Here is a 24,281-nt window from a genome sequence, read left to right on the forward strand (position 1 = left end):
CATAAAAATTAAGTGATTTTTGTTTCTTTTGCTGGGGGAAAAATCTGTTTCCCTCTGTTACCTTTCATGAATTCATCCAACAGAAAAACACTCTTGTTTTTTTTTAATCAATTGGTATCCTTTAGCCGGTTTCTTTTACTTATGAGGATGACAATTAGAATTCACAAATAATCTTTTAAAACTTACTATCCAGTTTACAAAATTTCTTGCTTAATTAATTCATTTTTAAAACATTCAACCTGACTTCTGATTTTGTCCATAATGGAATAACTGGTACTAGATGTGCCCTACCACTGTAAATCACTATGAAAATGGGCAAAATACACAAAGCATCCGTTTTTAGACATTTGTCAGTACACATAGCACAGGCCCAAGATCCTTGAGAGGAGGAAAGCATTTTTTTTTTTTTTTTCATTTTAACATCTTCATTGGAGTATAATTGCTTTAAATGGTATGTTAGTTTCAGGTTCACAACAAAATGAATCAGTTATATATATACATATGTTCCCATATCTCTTCCCGCTTGCGTCTCCCTCCCTCCCACCCTCCCTATCCCACACCTCCAGGCTGTCACAAAGCACCGAGCTGATCTCTCTGTGCTATGCGGCTGCTTCCCACTAGCTATCTACCTTACGTTTGGTAGTGTATATATGTCCATGCCTTTCTCTCGCTTTGTCACAGTTTACCCTTCCCCCTCCACATAGCCTCAAGTCCATTCTCTAGTAAGTCTGTGGCTTTATTCCTGTTTCACCCCTAGGTTTTTCATGACATTTTTTTTCTTAAATTCCATATATATGTGTTAGCATACGGTATTTGTCTCACTTCACTCTGTATGACAGACTCTAGGTCTGTCCACCTCATTACAAATAGCTCAATTTCGTTTCTTTTTATGGCTGAGTAATATTCCATTGTATATATGTGCCACATCATCTTTATCCAGTCATCCGATGATGGACATTTAGGTTGTTTCCATCTCTGGGCTACTGTAAATAGAGCTGCAATGAACATTTTGGTACATGACTCTTTGAATTATGGTTTTCTCAGGCTATATGCCCAGTAGTGGGATTGCTGGGTCATATGGCAGTTCTATTTGTAGTTTTTTAAGGAACCTCCATACTGTTCTCCACAGTGGCTGTATCAATTTACATTCCCACCAACAGTGTAAGAGGGTTCCCTTTTCTCCACACCCTCTCCAGCATTTATTGTTTCTAGATTTTTTGATGATGGCCATTCTGACTGGTGTGAGATATCTCACTGTAGTTTTGATTTGCATTTCTCTAATGATTAGTGATGTTGAGCATTCTTTCATGTGTCTGTTGGTAGTCTGTGTATCTTCTTTGCAGAAATGTCTATTTAGGTCTTCTGCCCATTTTTGGATTGGGTTGTTTGTTTTTTTGTTATTGAGCTGCATGAGCTGCTTGTATATTCTGGAGATTAACCCTTGGTCAGTTGCTTCATTTGCAAATATTTTCTCCCATTCTGAGGCTTGTCTTTTGGTCTTCTTTATGGTTTCCTTTGCTGCGCAAAAGCTTTTAAGTTTCATTAGGTCCCATTTGTTTATTTGTTTTTATTTCCATTTCTCTAGGAGGTGGGTCAAAAAGGAACTTGCTGTGATTTATGTCATAGAGTGTCCTGCCTATGTTTTCCTCTAAGAGTTTGATAGTTTCTGGCCTTACATTCAGGTCTTTAATCCATTTTGAGCTTATTTTTGTGTATGGTGTTAGGGAGTGATCTAATCTCATACTTTTACATGTAGCTGTCCAGTTTTCCCAGCACCACTTATTGAAGAGCCTGTCCTTTCTCCACTGTACATTCCTGCCTCCTTTATGAAAGATAAGGTGACCATATGTGCATGGGTTTATCTCTGGGCTTTCTATCCTGTTCCATTGATCTATATTTCTGTTTTTGTGCCAGTACCATACTGTCTTGATTACTGTAGCTTTGTAGTATAGTCTGAAGTCAGGGAGCCTGATTCCTCCAGCTCCGTTTTTCGTTCTCAAGATTGCTTTGGCTATTCGGGGTCTTTTGTGTTTCCATGGAAATTGTGAAAGTTTTTGTTCTAGTTCTGTGAAAAATGCCAGTGGTAGTTTGATAGGGATTGCATTGAATCTGTAGATTGCTTTGGGTAGTAGAGTCATTTTCACAATGTTGATTCTTCCAATCCAAGAACATGGTATATCTCTCCATCTATTTGTATCATCTTTAATTTCTATCATCAGTGTCTTATAATTTTCTGCATACAGGTCTTTTGTCTCCTTAGGTAGGTTTATTCCTAGATATTTTATTCTTTTTGTTGCAATGGTAAATGGGAGTGTTTTCTTGATTTCACTTTCAGATTTTTCATCCTTAGTGTATAAGAATGCCAGAGATTTCTGTGCATTAATTTTGTATCCTGCTACTTTACCAAATTCATTGATTAGCTCTAGTAGTTTTCTGGTAGCATCTTTAGGATTCTCTATGTATAGTATCATGTCATCTGCAAACAGTGACAGCTTTACTTCTACTTTTCCGATTTGGATTCCTTTTATTTCCTTTTCTTCTCTGATTGCTGTGGCTACAACTTCCAAAACTATGTTGAATAAGAGTGGTGAGAGTGGGCAACCTTGTCTTGTTCCTGATCTTAGTGGAAACGCTTTCAGTTTTTCACCATGGAGGACAATGTTGGCTGTGGGTTTGTCATATGTGGCCTTTTTTATGTTGAGGAGAGTTCCCTCTATGCCTACTTTCTGCAGGGTTTTTATCATAAATGGGTGTTGAATTTTGTCAAAAGCTTTCTCTGCATCTATTGAGATGATCATATGTTTTTTTTCCTTCAATTTGTTAATATGGTGTATCATGTTGATTGATTTGCATATATTGAAGAATCCTTGCATTCCTGGAATAAACCCCACTTGATCATGGTGTATGATCCGTTTAATGTGGTGTTGGATTCTGTTTGCTAGTATTTCGTTGAGGATTTTTGCATCTATGTTCATCAGTGATATTGGCCTGTAGTTTTCTTTCTTTGTGACATCCTTGTCTGGTTTTGGTATCAGGGTGATGGTGGCCTCATAGAATGAGTTGGGGAGTGTTCCTCCCTCTGCTATATTTTGGAAGAGTTTGAGAAGGATAGGTGATAGCTCTTCTCTAAATGTTTGATAGAATTCGCCTGTGAAGCCATCTGGTCCTGGGCTTTGGTTTGTTGGAAGATTTTTAATCACAGTTTCAATTTCAGTGCTTGTGATTGGTCTGTTCATATTTTCTATTTCTTCCTGATTCAGTCTTGGCAGGTTGTGTCTTTCTAAGAATTTGTCCATTTCTTCCAGGTTGTCCATTTTATTGGCTTAGAGTTGCTTGTAGTAATCTCTCATGATCTTTTGTATTTCTGCAGTGTCAGTTGTTACTTCTCCTTTTTCATTTCTAATTCTATTGATTTGAGTTTTCTCCCTTTTTATCTTGATGAGTCTGGCTAATGGTTTATCAATTTTGTTTATCCTTTCAAAGAACCGGCTTTTAGTTTTATTGATCTTTGCTATCGTTTCCTTCATTTCCATTTATTTCTGACCTGATTTTTATGATTTCTTTCCTTCTGCTAACTTTGGGGTTTTTTTGTTCTTCTTTCTCTAATTGCTTTAGGTGCAAGATTAGGTTGTTTATTCGAGGTGTTTCGTGTTTCTTAAGGTAGGATTGTATTGCTATAAAATCCCCTCTTAGAACTGCTTTTGCTGCATCCCATAGATTTTGAGTTGTCGTGTCTCCATTGTCATTTGTTTCTAGGTATTTTTTGATTTCGTCTTTGATTTCTTCAGTGATCACTTCGTTATTAAGTAGTGTATTGTTTAGCCTCCATGTGTTTGTATTTTTTACAGATCTTTTCCTGTAATTGATAATCTAGTCTCATAGCGTTGTGGTTGGAAAAGATACTTGATACAATTTCAATTTTCTTAAATTTACCAAGGCTTGATTTGTGACCCAAGATATGATCTATCCTGGAGAATGTTCCATGAGCACTTGAGAAAAATGTATTCTGTTGTTTTTGGATGGAATGTCCTCTAAATATCAATTAAGTCCATCTTGTTTAATGTATCATTTAAAGCTTGTGTTTCCTTATTTATTTTCATTTTGGATGATCTGTCCATTGGTGAAAGTGGGGTGTTAAAGTCCCCTACTATGAATGTGTTACTGTCAATTTCCCCTTTTATGGCTGTTAGTATTTGCGTTATGTATTGAGGTGCTCCTATATTGGGTGCATAAATATTTACAATTGTTATATCTTTTCTTGGATCGATCCCTTGATCATTATGTAGTGTCCTTCTTTGTCTCTTGTAATAGTCTTTATTTTACAGTCTATTTTGTCTGATATGAGAATTGCTACTCCAGCTTTATTTTGGTTTCCATTTGCATGAAATACCTTTTTCCATCCCCTTACTTTCAGTCTGTATGTGTCTCTAGGTCTGAAGTGGGTCTCTTATAGACAGCAAATATATGCATCTTGTTTTTGTATCCATTCAGCCAATCTGTGTCTTTTCGTGGGAGCATTTAGTCCATTTACATTTAAGGTAATTATCGATATGTGTGTTCCCATTCCCATTTTCTTAATTGTTTTGGGTTTGTTATTGTAGGTCTTTTCCTTCTTTTGTGTTTCTTGCCTAGAGAAGTTCCTTTAGCAGTTGTTGTAGAGCTGGGTTGGTGGTGCTGAACTCTCTCAGCTTTTGCTTGTCTGTAGAGGTTTTAATTTCTCCATCAAATCTGAATGAGATCCTTGCTGGGTAGAGTAATCTTGGTTGCAGGTTTTTCTCCTTCAGCACTTTCAATATGTCCTGCCACTCCCTTCTGGCTTGCAGAGTTTCTGCTGAAAGATCAGCTGTTTACCTTATGGGGATTCCCTTGTGTGTTATTTGTTGTTTTTCTCCTGCTGCTTTTAATATGCTTTCTTTGTATTTAATTTTTGACAGTTTGATTAATATGTGTCTTGGCATATTTCTCCTTGTATTTATCCTGTATGGGACTCTCTGTGCTTCCTGGACTGGATTAACTATTTCCTTTCCCATATTAGGGAAGTTTTCAACTATAATCTCTTCAAATATTTTCTCAGTCCCTTTTTCTCTTCTTCTGGAACCCCTATAATTCGAATGTTGGTGCGTTTAATGTTGTCCCAGAGGTCTCTGAGACTGTCCTCAATGCTTTTCATTCTTTTTTCTTTATTCTGCTCTGCAGTAGTTATTTCCACTATTTTATCTTCCAGGTCACTTATCCATTCTTCTGCCTCAGTTATTCTGCTATTGAGCCCATGTAGAGTATTTTTAATTTCATTTATTGTGTTGTTCATCATTGTTTGTTTCATCTTTAGTCCTTCTAGGTCCTTGTTAACTGTTTCTTTCATTTTGTCTATTCTATTTCCAAGATTTTGGATCATCTTTACTATCATTATTCTGAATTCTTTTTCAGGTAGACTGCCTATTTCCTCTTCATTTGTTAGGTCTGGTGGGTTTGTATCTTGCTCCTTCATCTGCTGTGTGTTTTTCTGTCTTTTCATTTTGCTTATCTTACTGTGTTTCGGGTCTCCTTTTTGCAGGCTGAAGGTTCGTAGTTCCTGTTGTTTTTGGTGTCTGTCCCCAGTGGCTAAGGTTGGTTCAGTGGGTTGTGTAGGCTTCCTGGTGGAGGGGACTAGTGCCCGTGTTCTGGTGGATGAGGCTGGATCTTGTCTTTCTGGTGGGCAGGTCCACGTCTGGTGGTGTGTTTTGGGGTGTCTGTAGACTTATTATGATTTTAGGCAGCCTCTCTGCTAATGGGTGGGGTTGTGTTCCTGTCTTGCTAGTTGTTTGGCATAGGATGTCCAGCACTGTAGCTTGCTGGTCGTTGAGTGAAGCTGGGTGCTGGTGTTGAGATGGAGGTCTCTGGGAGATTTTCGCCGTTTGATATTATGTGCAGCTGGGAGGCCTCTTGTGGACCAGTGTCCTGAAGTTGGCTCTCCCACCTCAGAGGCACAGCACTAACTCCTGGCTGCAGCACCAAGAGCCTTTCATCCACAGGGCTCCTTAATTTGGGATGATTCGTTGTCTATTCATGTATTCCACAGATGCAGGGTACATCAAGTTGATGGTGGAGCTTTAATCCGCTGCTTCTGAGGCTGCTGGGAGAGATTTCCCTTTCTCTTCTTTTTCTCACAGCTTCCAGGGGCTCAGCTTTGGATTTGGCCCTGCCTGTGCGTGTAGGTCGCCGGAGGGCGTGTGTTCTTTGCTCAGACAGGACGAGGTTACAGGAGCCGCTGATTCAGAGGCTCTGGCTCACTCAGGCCGTGGGGAGGGAGGGGCATGGAGGGCGGGGCGGGCCTGCGGCGGCAGAGGCTGGCGTGACGTTGCCAGCGTGAGGCGCGCCGTGCATTTTCCCGGGGAAGTTGTCCCTGGATCCCGGGACCCTGGCAGTGGCGGGCTGAACAGGCTCCCCGGAAGGGAGGTGTGGAGAGTGACCTGTGCTCGCACACAGGCTTCTTGGTGGAGGCAGCAGGGGCCTTAGCGTCTCATGTCTGTCTCTGGAGTCCGCACTTTTAGCCGCGGCTCGCGCCCGTCTCTGGAGCTCTCTTAAGCAGTGTTCTTAAACCCCTCTCCTCGCGCACCAGGAAACAAAGAGGGAAGAAAAAGTCTCTTGCCTCTCCCGGCGCTCCGACCCGAAGCCGGAGCCTCAGCTCCCAGCCCCACCCGCCCCGGCAGGCGAGCAGACAAGCCTCTCGGGCTGGTGAGTGCCGGTCGGCCCCGATCCTCTGCGCTGGAATCTCCCCGCTTTGCCCTCCGCACCCCTGTTGCTGTGCTCTGCTCCGCAGCCCCGAAGTTCCCCCACTCCGCCACCCGCAGTCTCCGCCCGCGAAGCGGCTTCCTAGTGTGTGGACACTTTTCCTCCTTCACAGCTCCCTCCCGCTGGTGCAGGCCCCGTCCCTATCCTTTTGTCTGTGTTTATTTTCTTCTTTTGCCCTAACCAGGTACGTGGGGGGTTCCTTGCCTTTTGGGAGGTCTGAGTTCTTCTGCCAGCGTTCAGTAGGTGCTCCGTAGGAGTTGTTCCACGCGTAGATGTATTTCTGGTGTATCTGTGGGGAGGAAGGTGATCTCCGCGTCTTACTCTTCTGCCATCTTCCCGGAAGTCGAGGAAAGCATTTTGAGATGAGCTTGTTAATGACCTCAGCTCTCTGGCTGGGGCTAGTATTTTTATTGAGGCATAAAGTAGGTAGAAGCCAGGCATAGCCGGTTGGGCCTGCTGCTCTGAGGTACTGAAACAGCTGGAACTTGTGGGGCAGGGTATCGAAAAGGAGCAAGCTCTTGGGGTAAGGATAGAAGTCTTTGTCAGGGTTCCCGTGTTGAGATGCTGTGAGCCGTCGGTGGAAGATGTTATGAAGAGCAGAAGAGAGATACCAGAGGTCACACAGTTGTTTGAGACTTTGGAGTATCGACCCAATTAGAGAAGGTTTATGCCCACATCCTCGAGTGCTCAGTAATTATTAAACAAATGAGGGACTTTCTTGGCGGTCCAGTGGTTAGGGCTCTGCCGTTCCACTGCAGGGGGCATGGGTTTGATCCCTGGTCGGGGAACTAGGATCCATCATGCCCCATGGCATGACCAAAACCAAAACCAAAACCAACGAATGACACTAGTGATGTAGACAATTCAGGGGTTTCCTCTATTAGATTATAATTATTCACACATTTTCCCCCTCAAATCATTTCTAAAAAGTGTATCTTTTATCATTCTATGATATTGATTGCTTTTGCAATTTAATTTTTGAAACTTTCAACCTACCAAAATATCCATTCTTCTGTGCAACTACATGCATGTTAAAAAAAATCTTTGGGGAGTTCCCTAGTTGCCTAGTGGTTAGGATTCCAGGCTTTCACTGCCGTGGCTCGGGTTCAATCCCTGGTCAGGGAACTGAGATCCTGCAAGCTTCGTGGCACAGCCAAAAAAAACAAAAACGAAAAAAACAACTTTTCTTATATTAGAAGAATGAGGTACATAAAATTACTTGATATTTGTAAATGATTGCTTAATTTGGTATAAGTAGTTTATTAACATTATGTTTAATATTTCTCTTAGGTATTGGTTTGTATTAGTGATGTGTTTCTCTTGTTCAGTATTTGAAATATTGCAGTAATTATAGTGCTGGTACTTGGCACTTCTGCTGATTTGATATATGTCATTGTTATAACTTTTTAAGATTTGATTGGTTGAGTCATTTTCAACTATGTTGAAGCACTGACTTCACTTCTTGCATTGAAATACTCTATGCTAATCTATTTGCCCTTTGTTGGCATGCTTGTGACTGTAACCTTTTATTTTCCTCTACATTCTTTCTTATTAGGATCTGGTAATAATGATTGTAGGGCATGTGATTGAATAAAATTCAATAATATATTGAATAATTGTTATATTCAAGGAACTGTTCTAAAGCTTTGGGGATTAAGCTTATACTTTATTTATGAGAATAATTGTATTTGTAAATGTTTATAATTAAAAGTTGACATGTATACCACAAAAGAAACATAATGCAAATACTATTAACGTTTTGGGGAAGGATGATTAATTCCAGCTGCAGAAGATTTAGGAACTCTTCATAGAGAAGGAAATTTTTCAGGGTTCTTGAAAAAAATAAGTAATGGAGAGAGTGAGCAGGACGTGATGATAGAATGTGAGACAGTGGGCATGACTGAAGGGATAGAAGCAAGGGAGTACAGGATGTGTTTATGGATTGATCCATAATCAGGCATGGCTTCATGGGAGAATACAGAGTAGATGGTGTGATTTATTGTAGAATGCGAGGGTGATTATCATAGGTTGAAACCAAGTTATTGAAGGTTTTGAATATCAAAACAATGAATTTGGATTTTCCAGTCATGTGGAATTATCAAAAAATTTGTAGCAAGAGAATGGTTTGATCCTATATATGTATTTTCCTTGAGTAGTTTGGAGATATTAGAGTTTGAATCATTATTTTTTAATGAATTCAGATGGATTACTTATTCGTTTTGAGGAGAAAATCATTGTACAATATACAAGTGGCAACATTCTCTTAATTATACATCAGAAAATATGATTCCTTGAATATTGGAATGTCATTACTATGTTAATATCAGCATCATTTGTCACATAATGATTCTGGGGAAAGCAATAGGTTTTGTCAAATATATTTTATTCTAACATAAATTCAATGAAAAAATGGCTATATCCTTGGCATTGGTGAAGTTTTCAGAGATTAGTGTTAGAAAAATAACATACCTCTGCTCATATAACAATTAGATAAAGTTAATTTTTTTGAGTTTAGCGTTATTGTGGCACATTTTCTCATATTTGTGTTAAGTAATTCTAGTTTGGGTAATTAAAGTTCTGCTCAATGAGACTTTGCCTCAATAGCAACTATGTCAGTTATCTGAATTACACTGTCGTCAGTGCAATATGCCATTACCATAACATTTATGGTAAATGTTTTATGAGTAACATTTAAGAAAAAATTAATAAAGAAAATGTATAATATTAAGTAGAAAAGGAAGTAGTAATAATAGCAGCTACCATTTTGCTTTAAAAGTACCAGGTATTGTTCATAGTGCTTTATTTATATTATTTTATGTGTTGGTTGTGTAGCAGATGAGAGGCAGATAACTTGTGGGTGATTATCTATAGGTGACAGAGTTGGGATACAAACTCAAGTCTAATTGGTTTTGAATTTACGGCTTTTAACTATATTGTACTGTACTGTTTTTTCAAATTTTTTAAAGCTTTTTGTCCAGTTTTATTGAAATACAATAGATACATAACATTTCTTAGTTTAAAGTCTACAACATAATGATTTGATATGTGTATATATTGCAAAATGATTTATCACAATAAGGCTAATTAACAAATCCATCACCTCACAAAGTTATAATTTTTTGTGTGTGTTAAGAACTTTTAAAATATACTTTCCTAGGAACTTTCAAATATAGTATTGTTAACTATAACCAACATGCTGTGCGTTATATACCCAGCATTTATTTATCTTATAGCTAGAAGTGTGTACTTTTTGACCACCTTCACCCATTTTTCCCACCCCCTCCCTCCTTGTCTCTGGCAATCACCAGTTTGTTCTCTGTTATCTAGAGCTCGATTTTTAGATTCCACAGATAAGTGATGTTTGTCCTTCTCTGACTTATTTCACTTGGCATAATGCCCTCAAGGTCCATCCATGTTGTTTCAAATTTCAAGATGTCCTTCTTTTTTTATAGCTGAATACTTAATACCATCTTTTCTTTATTCATTCATCCATCAATGGATACTTAGTTTGCTTCCATGTCTTGGCTATTGTAAATAACTTTTCAGTGAACATGGGGGTGCATATATCTTTTTGAGTTAGTGTTCTTGTTTTCTTCAGATAAATATCCAGAAATGGAATTGCTGGATCATGTGGAAGTTTTGTTTTTAATTTTTTGAGGAACCTCCATACTTGTTTCCATAGTGGATGTAATAACTCACTCATCAACTCTGGTTTTTTTTTTTTGTTTGTTTGTTTGTTTGTTTTTTGCGGTACGCGGGCCTCTCACTGTTTTGGCCTCTCCCGTCGCGGAGCACAGGCTCTGGCCACGCAGGCTCAGCGGCCATGGCTCACGGGCCCAGCCGCTCCGCGGCATGTGGGATCTTCCCGGACCGGGTCACGAACCTGTGTCCCCAGCATCGGCAGGTGGACTCTCAGCCACTGCGCCCAGGGAAGCCCTCACTCATCAAATTTTAATTGAGATTTCGGGCTTCCCTGGTGGCGCAGGGAAGGGCGTAACGCAAAAAAAAAAAAAAAAGATCCTTAACTTAATTGAGCTTTCAAAGAAAACAAAGATGGCTATGCCAGTCTTTACCCATGATGGGCTGTTTAACAGGGAGAATAAGTAAAATGTCAGAAGCTTAGCAATATATAACAATAGGTTAGAGTCAATTTGAAATTTGTAAGCTGCTCTTGAAGCTCCTCTGGAAATTCTAGGTGGTATAGCATGGTGAACTGTGAAAATTGTCTAATTGTAGGCATCAATTAAATATGGTTACCTCCAGCATGAATTCTGGTTACAAGCAGAGACTTTGGTGTATCTAAATCTTTGAAAAGAATTTCAGATTTAAATTCTTCAAAATTGTAGATATAACAGTGTGTGTGGTCTAAAAACAATTTTCATCTACTTTTTTGTAAAGTCTGTTTTACTATATGTTATTTACCTGCATTCTTCTCCAAAGGGTTGGATGCTTATATCTCTCTGTGACAGCTCATCAGAATTAGGAAGTCGTGTTATTTGATGCCCTCTCACTTCGACATGTTAACAGACAATTTGAGGATTATATAACATATTTAACATTTTTACATGCTTCCTTTTTAGAGAAATTCTGAAATACATTTATTTATACTTTTAATTTCTATTTCCTAGACTTTTTTTTTTTTTTTTTTTGGTGGTACGTGGGCCTCTCACTAATGCGGCCTCTCCCGTAGCGGAGCACAGGCTCAGGCCGCGCAGGCTCAGCGGCCATGGCTCACGGGCCCAGCCGCTCCGCGGCATGTGGGATCTTCCCGGACCAGGACACGAACCCGTGTCCCCTGCATCGTCAGGCGGACTGTCAACCACTGTGACACCAGGGAAGCCCTCCTAGACATTTTGATACTAATACTAATATTTTTTGTTCCATAAGCCGGGGGTCCCCAACCCCTGGGCCACAGACCGGTAGCCGTCCGTGGCCAGTTGGGAACACGGCCGCACAGCAGGAGGTGAGCGGCGGGCTAGTGAGTGAAGCTTTATCTGTATTTACAGCCGCTGCCCATCGCTCCCATTACTGCCTGAGCTCCGCCTCCTGTCAGATGAGTGTCCGCATTAGATTCTCATAGGAGCAAGAACCCTACTGTGAACTGTGCACGTGAGGGATCTAGGCTGTGCGCTCCTTATGGGAATCTAATGCCTGATGATGAGGTGGAGCTGAGGCGGTGATGCTAGCGCTGGGGAGCTGCTGCAGATACAGATTCTCACTAGCAGAGAGGTTTGACTGCATAGAGATCATAATAAACAATTGCTTGCAGACTCATATCAAAACCCTATCAGTGAGTGGCAGGTGAAAACAAGCTCAGGGCTCCCACTGATTCTGCATTATGGTGAGTTGTATAATTATTTCATTATATATTACAATGTAGTAATAATAGAAATAAAGTGCACAATAAATGTAATGCAGTTGAATCATCCTGAAACCATTCCCTGACCCCTGTTCCATGGAAAAATTGTCTTCCATGAAACCGGTCCCTAGTGCCAAAAAGGTTGGGGACCGCTGCCATAAGCATAGAATTTTATTTAGCAAAATAGATTCTTAAAACATAGATTTATTTTGAAAGCTCATTACATTTTATGTTTTAAATTAATATGGAAGACTGTAATCTTAGCATATTTTAAGCAAGCAAGTAATCTAATTTGCCATGTTTTTGCTGGTGCCGCTCATATTTTAGGATACATTTTTAAATTTAAAATGCTTCATTATTAGTGAGCACTGTAGCATGTTGTTTAGATTCACTATTTCATGCATTTCACTGTTGGGGCAAAAATTTGTGAGTAAACATTATTAATATGAATTCATGTTCGAAGAATGAATATCTGTTGCAGCTGAAAAGAATCAACCTATTAGCAGTACCGTATTTAAAGGATTCTTATTACACCAGCATAAAATCATCTAATGGGGCTATTTATATTTGATTTACTAATTGAAGAATAATTTTTGTATAAATTTGTCAGAAATGCCCATATTTTATTTTAAAAAATTACCAATAAGCAGTCTGTAATTAGGAAGCAAAATCTCCTCTGGGAAGCGGTGCTAAAATAAACAAAACAAAACAAAACAAAAAAACCAAAAACTGTAGCATGAGAATAATCTGATCGTTGGATACATGCTTCATGAGTAAAATGTTTTATAAGATACTTGGGGATAGTGTTAGGATAGACCTACCTTATATCGACTTATGCTTCATAATGAACAATATTTCTGGTGAAGCTGTTAGATATTTCCCGCTGGCCCTAGCTACAACAAAACAATTGGAAAAGCAACAGTTATGGATGATAATAAAGATATCTGAAGTATGCACACCCAGTTCAAACCTTTTTGTGTAATCTTAATTCTTCTACTCAGGATCTCATCTATAGTTTGCTATATAAATTTCTGTACAGAACTTCCTTTTTTCTTTTTACTTTTTTGACTTTTAAAAATTAAGATATTGATATGTAACATTATATTAGTTTCAGGTATACAACATGATGATTGGATATTTGAATATATTGCAACATGATCACAATAAGTCTAGTTAACATTCATCACCATACATAGTTACAAATTTTTTTCTTGTAATGAGACCTTTTAAAATCTGTTCTTTTAGCAACTTTCAAATATATCATACAGTATTGTTAACTATAATCGCCATGCTGTGTATTACATTCCCGTGATTTACTCATTTTATAACTGGAAGTTTGTACCTTTTGACCCCCTTCATCCATTTTGCCACCCCCCTCCTCCTTGTCTCTGGCAACCACCTATCTGTTCTCTGTATCTACGAGTTCGTTGTTTTATTATTATTGTTTTTAGGTTCCACACACAAGTGGGATCATATGATATTTGTCTTTTTCTGTCTGACTTATTTCACTTTGCATAATGCCCTTAAGGTCCATGCATGTTGTTGTAAATGGCAAGATATCATTCTTTTTTTTATGGCTGAATAACATTTCAATGTACATATATACCACTTTTTCTTTGTTCATTCATTTATCCGTGGACATCCTTGCCATTCTCTGCATTTCTATACATCCTCACCAACATTTGACATCTCTTGTTTTTCTGATAATACCCATTCTAACAGGAGTGGGGTGATACTTCATTGTGGTTTTGATTCGCATTTCTCTGATGGTTAGTGATGTTGAGCACCTTTTCATGTACTTTTGGGCCATCTGTGTCTTATGTCTTTTTCAGAAGAATGAGCACATCTTCTGCACATTTCTTAAATGAATTGTTTCTTTGCTGTTGAGTTGTATGAGTTCTTTTATATTTTATATATTAACCCCTTATCAGATACATGATTTGCAAATATTCTCTCCAGTTGGTAGGTTTCCTTTTCATTTTGTTGATGGTTTCCTTTGTTGCTGTGCAGAAGCTTTGTAGTTTGATATAGTCCCACTTGTTAATTTTTGCTTTTGTTGCCTTTGCTTTTGATGTCAAATTTAAAAATAAATTCCTTAGTTTAAGGTAGCTCTACTAAGCTAGAACATATGTTGCTCTTTTTCCAGTTGTTATTCCCATCATTTACACATTGTTTTTCTTAGTAAAATATCATCAACATAAGGAGGCATCACTTCTCTACTTGATTGTACTACAATTTGCTTTTGGGTTATCCAGCTCCTGTAGTCTTTCATTATTTGGTCAGCTTCCCCTGTGTCTCAATGTTCTGTATACTCTTCCCCCAAATTCCCTCAGCTAAATAATTTTATTTCTATAAATTAACTCATTTGTTTTACTCCTCTAAAATAATTAATTGTGCTTTTGATCACTGGCTCACAAAATAAGTCAAAATTCTAATGTATTTGTGAAATTTTACTTTTAAAAGATTGAGTTAGAAACAAATGTTGGGATTGACATATACACACTACTATATATAAAATAGAGAACTAATAAGGACCTACAGTAGTATAGCTCAGGGAACTACTCTCATTATTCTGTAGTAAGTCCCACATACGAATGAGTTCTGTTCTGAGAGCTCTTTTGTAAATCTGATTTGTTCATAAGTCCAACAAAGTTAGCCTAGTTACCCAGCTTACACAGTCGGTTATATAGTACTGTACTGGAATAGGTTTATAATACTTTTCACACAAATAATACATAAAAAAACAAACACAAAAAATAAAGAAAACATTTTTAATCTTACAGTACAGTACCTTGAAAAGTATAGTAGTACAGTACAACAGCAGACATACAGGGGCTGGCATCGAGTGAACAGGCAGGAAGAGTTACTGACTGGGGGAGGGAGATGGTAGAGCTGAAGGATCGTCAACAATAGGAGATGTTTGCTTCCGGATATCCTGGGCTTGAAATAAAGATACTGTACTACTGCACTCCATATGGTACTGCACAGTAAAGTACACAAAAGCACAACCACTTGTAGAGGATGCACCCACGTGACAGTGTACGCCAGACACGTGAATTAACTTACGTGATTGGATATGCGAACACAGTTCACATCTTTGAAAGCTCACAACTTGAAGCTTCATATGTAGGGGACTTACTGCAATGACCTATATGGGAAAAGAATCTACAAAAGAGTGGATGTAGGTATATATATAACGGATTCACTTTGCTATACAGCATAAACTAACACAATTTTTTTTTTTTTTTGCCGTAAGCAGGCCTCTCACTATTGTGGCCTCTCCTGTTGTGGAGCACAGGCTCCGGACATGCAGGCTCAGCGGCCATGGCTCACGGGCCCAGCCGCTCTGCGGCATGTGAGATCTTCCCGGGCACGAACCCGTGTCCCCTGCATGGGCAGGCGGACTCTCAACCACTGCGCCACCAGGGAAGCCCTAACACAACATTTTAAATTAAGTATACTCCAGTAAAAATTTAAAAAAATTAGCATCCAAAAAAACCCCAATTTTAAACATTTTGAGCATTTATGATTTTACTGAAATACATATTAAAATAGTTGTTTTACAGTACTAAGGCAACCAGTGAAGAAGGCAGTCAGCTGGATTTTATATTGCAGTATTATTACCTAATATAGTTAACTCATAATTTCATTAAAATATTTTTAAAAATAATTTTTTGTTTCAATTTCCTATTGTAATTGTCATCTATTCTTTAGGGTTTTAACATGGCCATCATGATTTTTTTGTGGAGTAGCATTGATATTCACTATCTTGATAAACTTTTTATAGTAAAGACATATTTTTGTGAATAAACAGTTTTTTTAGTCTCAAATGATAACCATTATAGCCTTTTCTATATTAGTAATTCATGTGCCAGCCACTACTTACTTCTATAAATACTTTTGAAACTGTTAACAAGCAAAATTAAATTTATGTTTTGAATTATTAAAGTAAAATCCTATTTACATTTAGTATCATCTGGCTTTATAATATTCTAATAAAATTATTTTATAAATAATCAAAAACTTAATAAAGATCAGCTTGTGCTTTGTGACCACCTAGAGGGGTGGAATAGGGAGGAAGGGTGGGAGGGTGACGCAAGAGGGAGGAGATATGGGGATATATGTATATGTATAGCTGATTCACTTTGTTATATAGCAGAAACTAACACACCATTGTAAAGCAATTATACTCCAATAAAGATGTTATAAAAAATAAATAAATAAAATAAGATAAAAACGTTCCACACACACACAAAAACACTTAATAAAATGAGAATATGAAGATCTGAGCATGTTTATTAGCATAATAAAATTTAACTCAATAGAACTGAAGTGAGAATAACAAAATAATGTAATACCACTGACTAGCGCCTGACACTTGGAAGGGTCACAACAAATTGTTTATTATGTTTCTCTTCTTTAAATGTTTAAAATGTTTCTCTTCTTTAAAACTTGAGAGTTTTATTATGTTGCATTTAAAGAGTGTTTAATTTAGTTTTGTTTTTTCAGAGCACCTTCAAGTTTAAATCTGAGAGTGATATTCATTTGGCAGAACATCATAAACAGGTTCTGTATGATGGGAAACTTGCAAGTAGTATCGCATTTACATATAACGCTAAGGCCACGGATGCTCAGTTGTGCCTGGAATCATCACCAAAGGAAAATGCATCGATTTTTGTGCATTCCCCACATGCCCTAATGCTCCAGGTGGGTGAATAGTAGCTTAATCTTCATGTTCTCATCAGCACTGTGTCTTTATTTTACATATTAAACATTGCTCATCTAGAAATCTCCAGTTGCTCTTTGTTTTTCTTTTTTGGTTTTCTAGTTCTTTGAATGATGTTTTTGCCTTCTGCTTTTTTTTGGCAATATATTTTACCTTGGACATGTCTCCTTAGTAGAAAATCTTTTTTTTCTGTTATATGTTCTATATCCTTTGAAATAAAATCAGTGAATTAGCTAAATAGATAATTGCAGATATTAAAAAATACTTTGCTTTAATAATGTATAACTCCCTAACATAAAAATTGCCTGTGTGTCTTTACATCCATGAGTCTCTTATTCTAAAATATGTTTTGATTTAGAACTTCATATTTTCTTTGTAAAAATCTCTCAACTTAAGATTTCAAATTTAAGTGATTAGCAAAGATATTTCAAACTTTTATTTTACATGTGTATCAAAATTATATAATTTTGATTTTTAAATTTTAAAAATAGATTTAAAAATATCTATTTTATTTAATTTTCTTATGAAGCTGGAAGAAGCAAATAGTGATAACATTATGCTTCAGAAAATGTAATAAACATTTTTGTTTTTGAACATAGGATGTAAAAGCTATAGTTACACATTCAATTCATAGTGCAATTCATTCTATTGGAGGGATTCAAGTGCTTTTCCCACTTTTTGCACAACTGGACAACCGGCAGCTCAATGACAGTCAAGTGGAAACAACTGTCTGGTAAGTTTTCTTTGAATATATAAGTTATGCCATTTTTTTCCTCATTTAGATTATGCGTGGTGCACTTGGTGTTGTGTAAATGTATTATAATACTGGTTTTTATCCTTGAGGTGCTAATAAAAGTTTCTTTAGGATTAAGGCAGATATATATTTGCACAATGTAAAAAAGCCTGACACTTAGATTTTTATAACCACAAAGGAGTGACTTCCTTGATAATAAATGAAAAATTCTTACTAGGTGTAGCATAGTGATTATAATATGAAGTTGAGGAAAAGTGTTAGTCCTGACCTTACCCTTTGCAAATGCCCATTGTTTGGATTGTCCATGAAATCTTGTCAGATTAAATAAAATTACTAGGGTAAAGTTTATTCTCAAGAATAGTATTTAATAACACATAATTTATATCTTAAATATTGGTATTATTCTATAATGTTAGTGTCATAAGACTAGCACAATATTAAGGGATATTAGCTTTTTTTATATATAGATCATGTTTGAGAACCTAAATCTAACCAGTAGCATACCCATGTTTTATGTATTCAGAATCTTCTAATTAGATTGATTTCATGTGCAAATTTTATAGCTTCTCTTTTTTTAAATTAAAAAATACCTCATGGGGAGGGAGGGAGATGCAAGAGGGAAGAGATATGGGAACATATGTATATGTATAACTGATTCACTTTGTTATAAAGCAGAAACTAACACACCATTGTAAAGCAATTATACTACAATAAAGATGTTAAAAAATACCTCATGTATCAAACTCTGATTTAATCTTATATCTTAGAATCATATATGTCATAAGTTAAATCTGAATTTTAATAACTATTTGTGTACGTTGCTAAGTTTGGAGAATTTAAAGGGAAAGTTATATAGGTAAACATTAGTTTACTAAATAGTAATATAGGAATGCTTCATTAGTATGTACACATATACATGAGATTCTTTATCGATCATCCAATTTTGAATTTGTAGAAAAACTAGTGAATGAAACTAAGATGGGAAAAATTTAAAGTCCATTGAAGTGTAACCTATGATTTTCTCCTATTAATTATTTAAATTAATTATTAACAAAATTCTGTCTTAGTGTTGCTAATAATATTATCCCTGCATTGGGACCATCTTTATGTAAAGTATAAATCTAAGTATAAATGGGACCTGTACCTTTACAATAGTCAGCTGCCATCCGTGGGTCATGCTTCTTTTATATCAAGGTAATGTAGAGGTTGGAGTTTTGAAGTGAAAAGGAATCCTGAGGCCATGTCCTGCTGAGATATTACTGTTATAAGGTCTTAAATACTTCTATTGGGAGGCAGATCAGCTTAGTGGAAAAGTGAAACATTTAAATTCCAGTCCTAATTTAAATTCAAAATGTTTTGCTCTTTGTCATCTAAGTGAACTAGTACACATTATGATCAGTAATTTTAAACCTAGTAAGTGCTGTGAAAAGAAGTTAGAGATGAAGTAGCAATTAGAAAACTCCATGTGTAATTTAAATATTTCATATGAATTAAGTCCATAATTATTTTAACCTGAAGTATAATGTTTTGCTTTGTATAGAAAAATTAGAAAGATTTGCAGTTTGAGATGCTATAACTAAAATGATTATAATAATTTATAACATCATGAGTAGTTATTATAAAATCTTAGTGATAAAACCATGTTTAACACGTTATCTGGTCCATTCATCCAAGGCACATGGTTATTTTTCATTGCCTGTCTTTAAAACTCATTTTAGTGTTTATATTATATTTTGATATTTAAATTGTATTTATTTCATCATGGAGATAAAAGGCAGTGGAAGGGATCAGCTTTCTGATTTTGATTTGTTTTTAGTTCTTTTATATCATTCATGTTAATTTTTCCATGTAATAACTAACTTTTTCAGTGATATATGTGTTCTTAGTTTATGGCCAATAGAAAACATATAATAAGAAATGTACCACTTTCCTTTTCAGTAATAATACATACCCAATTTCAGCCCTACCCTGTGCTTCACTTATGTACTTCTTTGACTTCTTATCTAATACTTTTTCATTAATTGCTTCAAAGCCCTTGATGTCTGAGGTTGGCTCTTTAGTGGACAATTGTGTGTATCAGTAATTCAGTCTCTTGTTATATTTAGTTTTGAGGGGCACCATTTTGGTGGTGATACTGTCTCAGTTTTTAAAATGTTAAAGGCAGATTTTTAAATGGGACGTCCCCCTCTACTTGAAGAACATAAATTCTTAGCTTTAGGGCAATGGTTGATAGAATTTCTTATTTTCTGGCTATATCTTAAATTCATATATATGAATGAGAACTTAAAATGGGATATGTTATCTTATTTTCAGTTAGTTTTAAACTCTTCTAGATGAATGAGAATATTTGAACTTTAAAAATCTTGGACAAAATTTTATGTACCTTTTCTGGAAAATCTTTTTGTATAATAAATACATGCCCCAAATTGCAATGTTATCTAATTCTTGATTATTTTTTGGAGAAATTGAGCTAAACTCTAAAATAAGTTAATTCTTTGCCTTTGTGTTTCAAGCTAAAGTGTCTTGGTTTCCATGCACTTTCCTCCACTCAGTAGTCCCTGTTTATGAAACTTTTTATTGTTTATATAAGCCTCATCTCTGTTGGCACTACTTTATTATTGTTCTAATCATTGATGAGTTTTACTGTATAGAGGGGGTGTAATATTAAAATAATTTATTGAAGGAATAATCTTATTTTCTGGAGCCTTTAAAAATAGGCTTTATTCGTGCAGGAGAAATTTTGTGGCTTTTTTGTTTTATCATGAAAGCTACATGTTATAGTTGTTATATGTGTGGACTTTCAAGTCAGACACACTTGGCTTCAAATCCCTCATTTACTATTTATTATTTACACAACTTTGAGTGTTATTAACTATTTTGTGTTTCAGTTTCTATCATTATAATAGAATAATATAGAATATTATATATATATAGACTAATAATAGCTCACTGGATTTTTTAAATTAAATGCAATAAAATATGTAGATTGACATACATGCTGGTTTTGTTATTATGATGACAATGGGTTAGGTAATCTAGATTATCTCTAATACTACAGTTTTATATTTTAAAATATATATCATCAATCATAGAGACTGATTGTTATAATAGGAGCCGTGTTACTTTATATTTGAAATTTTCTACCAATAATGTTATTTATAATGGAGAATTACTTATTTAAGTGATGAAGTAGGACTTATAATTTGAATTTCAGTTGTAATGATGAAAACTAATTGTGAACCATCTATCTATTTTCTAGATATAGTGGTTTAAAATTGAGAAATGTGTTAACTCAAGTTTTGAAGTCAGTACCAAGTTAAAAAAAAAGCTTTCAGGGGTTTCAGATGATTTTTCTTTAGCTGGTTTTTGGATTTTATAGCTACCCCGTTAGTATTTAAATCTCCAGGAATAACACTTTTTATTGCTTTTTCTTTTAACATGTAGTTTAGCCTTTGTGAAACAAACGAACAAAAAATGAACCACAAAAGGAATAAATGTTATTGAATTGAGTTAAATAGCTTGTGGCAACACATACAGTATTTTTAATGTAATTTTGTTTTGAGTAAGTAAATCATGCCAATATGTAGTTGTTATAGTGATTTCAGACTATTCATAATGATTCTCAAGCACCATGATCATCTTGAGTAATTCTGCCAAGTGATGAAAGCTGTTTGGAAGTTTTGTCATTCCTCAGGGATTAATACTATTTTATATTGGACTGGTCGATTGATCCCATTCTGTCCAGCGATCATTGAGAGCAATAATTAAACAAATTACCTTTCACTAGACATTTAGTAAATATTTATTTAATGTATAAATAACAAATGCTTAATAAATGATTTCAAGAAGTATAACTCCAATCTTGAAATAATCATAGCTTTTACATTTTGTGTTTAGGAATGACTCATTGAATTAGAAATTTCATTTTCCTTTGATTTGGATGATAATATACATTGACTGTAAATGTCCTGTCTTTCTCTCACTTGGCCCCAAAACCCCTTTTGTTTGAGTGTGTGTTTCTAAATTCTATAGATCATAGAAAGCAAAACAAATCTTCCTCATTTGTTTGACTTAGGAAGAATGTACTATGAAAAAATATGTTTTCTGGCACAAGGTATAAATAGGTTTTTATATATCAAAAGATTAAAAATACACTAAGAGAGTAGTTCTCAAGCCTTCTTTTGGTGTCAGACTAAGGCTCAACCTAGTGTCCTATTATGTACTCTCTGTTCTTAGGTGATGGGGCTATCTGAGCGTATGTAATAGTAGCACAAGGCATTTACTGAGTACTTACTGTGTGCCAGTAGCTGTTTGTAATTGTATTACCTCATTTTATCCTGTTCTGCTGATGAGAGAGATAAAAATTGAGTACCTTGTTGAAGGTCACAGAGATTTAAGTGGTAGATTAGGACCAGAGTTCTAATTCTGAGAGCCTGATTCCAGAGCTCTCACTCTGAACTACCATGATTAACTCTGAGAATCACCTTTGCAAGCTATGGAATGATTTTAATACTGTAATGCTAACTTTATCTGATAGTAGTATGAATTAAAATAGGATAGCATATATAAACTGTGTATCACAGCGAGTGTCTGGTACGTAGTAGGCACTTAATGAGTTTTCTTTATTTCCTCAGTAAATGTTAGTTTGTCCATTGATGTGATGCAATTTTGTATTATTAAAATGTGTTTTAACTCTGTTAATTTAACTCTGTTAATGCTGTTTTAACTCTGATAAATTAAAAATCAACCACAAGTGATCATTTAAATTAATTCTTGTAATTGCATAAATATTTTTCTCAGGAAAGTGTTCTTTTTGTTTCTAGTTATAATACAGGTTGTTTGATAGACTGCTTGATGGAATGTAAGCTATAAAAAATTTAGAAAATCCCATAAAGCATTTATGTCAATGATCCTATAATTAAGAATCCTCTTGTAATGTGAATATTATGACTCATTAATTAGTTTGTTTTGTGGGCTTAAATCCAGATTTTTTCCTAAAAGCTAGCTTGCTAGCCAAAGTTATTCCAGTAATTATCTTGAATTTTATAGCCACTTTAATAATTAAATTTTCATTATAAAGTCCTGATTAGCACCACTGTCATTTGTAAACCAACACAATTACCTGGAAATTCCAGCATTTCAGTGTCTAACAACCCAAATTTTCCCTTACACTTCAAAGTGACATAAAAATCCTTTGTCTGTGTTTTCTGATTTTTAGTTCAGGGAAGTGACTATTATACAGCTAATGTCAAAAATTTCTACATATTTTCACCGAACTGACATAAAAAATGAAATGTGACTGCTTTTTGTAGGCTAAAGAAGTGAAATTAGTACTTGTTTGTAATGATTGTCTCCCTTGTGGAGGTTGTTGTTTGTATATGTAGAATATAATTATTATTAGTTTGGTTTCTAGAAGTATTTAAACATTTAAAAATATATATCTATAGAATTATGTTCTCTTTATTTTCTTTATGTTTTTCAGGAAAATGTACATCTTTCACTTCTTTATATGCATATTTGCTATTTTGCCTTTTTTTTTAAGTTTACAAAATTAGTAATGAAAGTATTCTTTGAAGTGGAAACAGACACAGAAAGTATATTTGACATATGTATACCACTACTTCTATTAAAGGAGGAAAACCAAATAATTTTTTTAGTGAGATTTAACTAGAGTAAAATGCAATGTATATTGAATTCACTGTGCAAATAAATCCATAAATAAAAATTAAAATACAGTATTCTGCCTGAAACATAGGGAAATTATAGTGTAGTGTTCAAATAGCTTTCTCTTCTTTGTCAGCCATGTTCTTTTTACTCCATGGATCCTTTACAGAAGATATCTGATAATAAAGTTTATGGTACATCTAACAATTTAATGAGTTTGTCAACTGTCAACAAGAAAGGACATTTTGTTTCTTGTAGACTTATGACTTCTGATTCACTGACTTTCCAAATAAGCTATTTTTTATAGTCCATTTTAAAGTGTTTTTCATAATAAGTGATTGCTTTTCTACAATAATTCCTCCATAAAAGGTTTCCTTTAAATTTAGTGAAATCTGTTTTTAATGCTGTATTAGTTTGTGCTGTTTCAATTTTCAACACATAATTTTGCTCTGTGCATTTTCCCTGCCATAAAGGAAGTCTTCTGCTTTATCTTTGACCAGAACAAACAAACAAGGCATTGTTTTGGCAGAAGGGTAACTACAAATTATTAGTTGCAGGAATTTGGGCAACCATGGACACATCTTTACTGAATTTGTTGCCTTAATTTTCCTCTAGTTTGCATATCAGCATTCTCTGTCCTTAAATATTTTAATGATATTTTGTAACTGAAGGTGTTGTTATTTTATGCATGGAATAGCATTTATTTCTTTAACTCTTCTATATCGTTACGTTGCTTTTGAAAATAATAAGGTAAATTGCTTCATTTATTTTGTTTTTATGATATTCATGCAGTCTAAATCTAAAATAAGTATTATTTGCATTTATGAGGAACATTGCCATATGTGCGAATATTCAGAGTTCATCCTCAAAAGCTCAGAATATTTCTGATGGGAATTGGGTATAAATCCCCCAAGTGTTTATGCTCTCTTCCCTTTCTCTCCCCTGAGTGTGATGACCTTTACGTGCAGTGAGTAGAATCTTCAATAAAAGAATTAATAAGGCATCAT

General features: G+C 35.5%; 1 protein-coding gene across 6 annotated transcripts in view; it reads left to right on the top strand.

Annotated features, from left to right (window-relative positions):
* Window positions 1–24,281, top strand: part of NBEA (neurobeachin) — a 623,898-nt gene that overhangs the window by 95,159 nt on the left and 504,458 nt on the right. For all 6 annotated transcript variants that reach the window (XM_033843595.2, XM_073795053.1, XM_019936759.3 and 3 more), the window contains exons 9-10: window positions 16,640–16,837; window positions 17,456–17,589. In XM_033843595.2, coding sequence (XP_033699486.1) covers window positions 16,640–16,837; window positions 17,456–17,589 — 332 coding nt within the window. The remainder of the gene's footprint in view (window positions 1–16,639; window positions 16,838–17,455; window positions 17,590–24,281) is intronic.

This window comes from Tursiops truncatus, chromosome 18 (genome assembly GCF_011762595.2).
Source record: "Tursiops truncatus isolate mTurTru1 chromosome 18, mTurTru1.mat.Y, whole genome shotgun sequence".
In the NCBI taxonomy this organism is placed as follows: Eukaryota; Metazoa; Chordata; class Mammalia; order Artiodactyla; family Delphinidae; genus Tursiops; species Tursiops truncatus.